The 4,596-nt window shown below is 35.1% G+C and overlaps 1 protein-coding gene across 1 annotated transcript in view; it reads right to left on the bottom strand.

Moving 5' to 3' along the window:
* Positions 1 to 759: 759 nt before the first annotated feature.
* The window catches only part of LOC107478008 (long-chain-alcohol oxidase FAO1-like), a 6,462-nt gene continuing 2,625 nt past the window's right edge, over positions 760 to 4,596 (bottom strand). Inside the window, exons 2-3 of the mRNA XM_016098108.3 lie at positions 3,324 to 3,596; positions 760 to 2,573 (exon numbers count right to left, since the gene is read on the bottom strand). Of these exons, the coding sequence (XP_015953594.1) occupies positions 819 to 2,573; positions 3,324 to 3,596 (2,028 nt within the window). The 3' untranslated portion in view covers positions 760 to 818. The remainder of the gene's footprint in view (positions 2,574 to 3,323; positions 3,597 to 4,596) is intronic.

Raw genomic sequence — 4,596 nt, 5'->3', positions numbered from 1 at the left:
TTAGAATATGACAGAGATAACTTACATGTTACTTTAGAATGGGTATGATAGCATTCACCTACAAATTTTTGAACCATAACATACAAACTTTGAAAATATAGCAAACAAATTTTTGCTATACTAAAATTTATATGTATATTCTTTTATTGAATTCTGTTACACATTTTTTTTCTCTTTTTATTCATAGTGTGTAAACCAATCACCATTCATTATAAGCCAATATTACATTATAGATTCCATTTTCCAATACACACACATACAAAGGTACTATTGACCCTCTTTTTAGGTATGTCATCGTGGCTCATGGCTATTAATTCTGATGTGCAGTTCCAACATTTTTTGGTGGTTAGGATCCACAAAGAATGCAGTACGACAATCTTTGAGTATACCCAACACATTTTCTTTGTGTTCATAGAATGCTGCCCTTAAATGCAAGAGGTGCAAATCGAATTTGAATGCAATAACTCTTGAAAGTTTAATGAGGAACATTGCAAACAACATACCACATTATATGTGTAAATCAAACAAAGTAAAAATAACACACACTATTTTATTTTTGCCGCACAAAAATAATCAAAACTAATAGCTAAGTAGTTCACACTAATTTGACACATATCATCATACAAATTCTAATTTATCATAATAACTTAATTAGCTTGGTTAATAAAAACATTTAAACACCTAACATTTTTGTTTGGTAATTCAACATGTCCTAAAAGTTGTTCCATATCAAAGATATATTTGGTCAGACAATAAAAATAGCATAAAATAAACTTGGGTGAATATTTATTTATTTTTTATCCCTTTAACGAAGCAATTCACAGATTCTTAAGATAATCAACAATCCTATTTGAGACACAATAAGCAGTTGATTGGATTGTGATCATGGGATTGACACCAACTGCACTTGGAAGCAAACTTGCATCACAAACAAACAACCCTTCTGCCTCCCAACTCTCTCCATTCTCATCAACACCCCCTTCTTTCTCAGTGGCTCCCATTCTACAGCTCCCCATCTGGTGCGCCGAGCAGTATATGTTCCACTTCTCGCCCGGCGACAGCGCGCCCTCCATGGGCCAAACACTGTCCAGAAACTCTTCAATTTTACCATAACCTATGTCGCCACATTTTATTCTCTGCCCATCACTTCTGTGTGTTCCTACTTCCACAGCCCCCGCGGCTATCAGAATCCTCAGAGCTTGCTGAAGCCCAATCCTCATGTTCTCTTTATCCATTTCGGATAGTTTATAACTGATCCTTCCTTCTGAAGTAACCACCCCACAAGCCGTGTCTCTAATGATTGTGATTAAATGCGAAGTTCTCGGGTACTTAAGCATTCTCTCTTTGAAGTCTCGTCCTGATTCCCATGGACACAGTGAAGCGAAAGAAGCCGGTCCAAGCAGAGGCGTTTCGATGATAGCTCGTGTATCTGATGATTCAGAGTCTCTTGGAGGAACCTTATGGACCGATGTGATTATTCCTCCTTCAAAGACTTTACCCTCCAACTCCGAATTCGAATCAGGGAAGTATCCCCAAGTCATTAGAACAGGGTGAAGATGAAGGTTCCTACCAATGTTCTTGTTCCTTAAGCCACTCGAAATCATCAATGGCGGTGTAAGAAGTGCTCCACCCGCAGAAACTGTTACCTTGGCTTCAATTTGGAGCTTCATTGTGATTCTACTGCTTAAAGCCTTGGCCAAAACTCCAAAACACTTGTTCTTTCTTTCACTTCTTCGTCCGTTAGTGTTTGTTTGAAGCAAGAATTTCTCAGCTTTGCACCCTGTAATGATCACCGCGCCACTCTCAACAGCATCCACAAGCCATGTTTCTTGGGTCCCTTTCTTCTCTCCTTTCGGACAACCATAACCGCACGAACCGCAATAGTGATTCCCGGACGAGTTTCTTGGAACGTAATCAACCTTGAGTCCAAGATTCTGACACCCTTTTCTCAGCACTTGGTTTTGGAAACCTTCTTGTTTACAAAATTCTGTGACACCAATCCTTTCACACACGGTTTCCATTGCAGATTGATACTCTAAACTCGAAAAGAGGGGAAGCTTGTGTTCCTCGGACCACTCCTTCATCACATTTTGCGGCGTTTTGATGCACGCCGACCAGTTAACAGCAGAACCGCCACCAACAGTAGATCCTGCGAGAACCAGAATTCTAGAGTCCACTGAAGCAAGGATCCCTCCAGTTTCATACAATTGATCCATGGAAGGGCCTTCGAGAGACGAATAGTCTTGGGAAGCGAAATAGTTTCCTTTCTCAAGAACAACCACCTTGTGGCCGGCACTCGAGAGAACTGAAGCGGCCACGCCTCCGCCGCAACCGGAGCCAACAACCACTGCATCGCATTTGAGTTTGAGGGTGTTGGTTTTGGTGTCCATTGTAACGTTGAGGCCTTTCTTGGCAAGGGATTGTTGAAGAGTTGAGTCAGATTGTTCTTGCATTGTTTCTATGATCCCTTTCTGAAGAGGCCTCTTATTGTTGGAGACATTCTTCTGTTTTTCATCAGCAGCTACTTCATACCCAATGGCTTTCCATGCTGGATTGTCTCCCTTCTCATCAACCTGCAAAAGTTCAAGAATTTTGTTAAAATTCTCACAAACTATACTATATTGAGGAATGTTACAAGGAATACTAATTTATTATTTTTGTCCAACAGTTCATCATACTAATATTTAAAAGTGTCGGCTAAAAATTTGTTGTTGAATTGATAGATTAAAATAAAAAATAATAAATTATGTTGGCTCTTGGACTTTTTTCAAATATTACATTGAAAAATTTTTAGTATTTAAGTTTAGAAATTTATTATTTAAAATTTAAAATTTAAAATTTAAAATAAACAAAATAATTTTTAAAATATCAGTTGATGTTAAAAAATTAATTCTATAACATTATTCTTAGCATAAATAAAAATTTAGTGTATCAAAAATAACATATTATTATATAAATAAAAGTTTATACAAATAACATATTGTTATTAAGAAATATTATTTATATTATAAAAATCAATTACTAAATTAGTCATTTTATATTTTTATATATTAATTTATGTATATTATTTAACTACTTAATCAACCGCCGTCAGAATAATCAAACTCTTTTTTACAGTAACATTATGAAAAAAATTATGAATCACCCAATATTATTGCTATGCGGTGCCTGATTTATTTTTAATATGCATAGCATAATTGATTATTATTTGTTTGATGTTTTTATTTTGGGCACTTAAATAATCTTTGATAACATGAACTCATGATATATATATAACATGAAGATGACTATGGAATAAGGTCCAAGTATAGAAGTGTACATACCGAAGAGAAGAAACAATAGACGCACAAGACTTTGATGTAAGCAAATGCAAGTCTTATAGGTGTAAGGAACCTATGCTTCAGCCATTTCTGAACCACCTTTTCTCTTTTCTCCAAACCCATGTTTGAGAAGTTATTGATAAAGGGCCATTTGCCACCAAAGCTGAGCGACCCACAAAGCAACAAGGTCCCCAACCTTGTTGCTAATACCCACAAAATCACTCTAATCAATATTACTGCTTCTATTAACCCCCTCTTCACTAATATTTCTGCAACCTGTTCCCAATTTGTCATCATAGATAAAATTTAATAGATAAGATAAGAGATATCAAGTATATGTATGTTGAAACAATTACTCAACTAATTAGTTTCACACGTTATGGTTCAAATATTCTATATATGGCAGGGATTATCAGGCAAAAACATGTTTTTTTTTTTTTTAAATAAAGATAGTAATAAAGTGAGAAATTACACTCATTAAATTTAATTAGTTAACATTAGTCAATTATTTTACATATAATTTTTTTTAACTCTTATATTTTTAAAGAATTTAAGATTTAAAATTTAATATTAAAAAATAATTTCAGAAAAATTAAGTTATATTAACTGAATAGATTTCTTAATTAAAATCGTAATATTTATGCATGATTCATCTTAACTATATAAAATATGCTCGTGGTTGACAACTGTAATCCAAAAACAAAATAATGAAGAAAAAGTGTTTTAGCTTTTAAAAAATTAGGCCCATGAACGACTAACAATACAATTCTATTTCTACTTCAATTTTCCAAATGCGCTTGTGTCATGCAATACACCATGTGTAGTTCTAGACTTCTAGTTTCTAACTTCACGAGTCACACGGTCAAACAACGAGAGCAGTGAGAATCTAAAAAAATTAAAAATTAAAAATTAAAAATTAAAAAAATAAAGAAGTGTGCATGATGCCGGTCGTTGTGGGGGTTTTATCTAGGATGGCAAAACAGGTCGAGTCCGTTGGAATGATCCGCTAAACCCGCTAAAAAAAGCGGGTTGGATTAGGATTTGGAGCCCGTCAAATTAAAAAAATTCGTCAAACTCGCACTGCCAAATTGGCGAATTTTGGCGGGGCAGGGCAAGCTGGTTCGCCGGGCCAAAACTTTTTATTTTTCTTTTTTTTTTATTAAATAAAAGAGTGGTTACTATTATAAAATTAATGGGCTAGGATTTGGAGCCCGCCAAATTAAAAAAACTCGTCAAACTCGCACTGCCAAATTGGCGGGTTTTGGCGGGGCAAGGC

The sequence above is a fragment of the Arachis duranensis genome, chromosome 3, assembly GCF_000817695.3.
Source record: "Arachis duranensis cultivar V14167 chromosome 3, aradu.V14167.gnm2.J7QH, whole genome shotgun sequence".
NCBI classification, from domain to species: Eukaryota; Viridiplantae; Streptophyta; class Magnoliopsida; order Fabales; family Fabaceae; genus Arachis; species Arachis duranensis.
The sequence above is the reverse complement of the archived record's forward strand: the minus strand, read 5'-3'. Positions and strand labels throughout refer to the sequence as shown.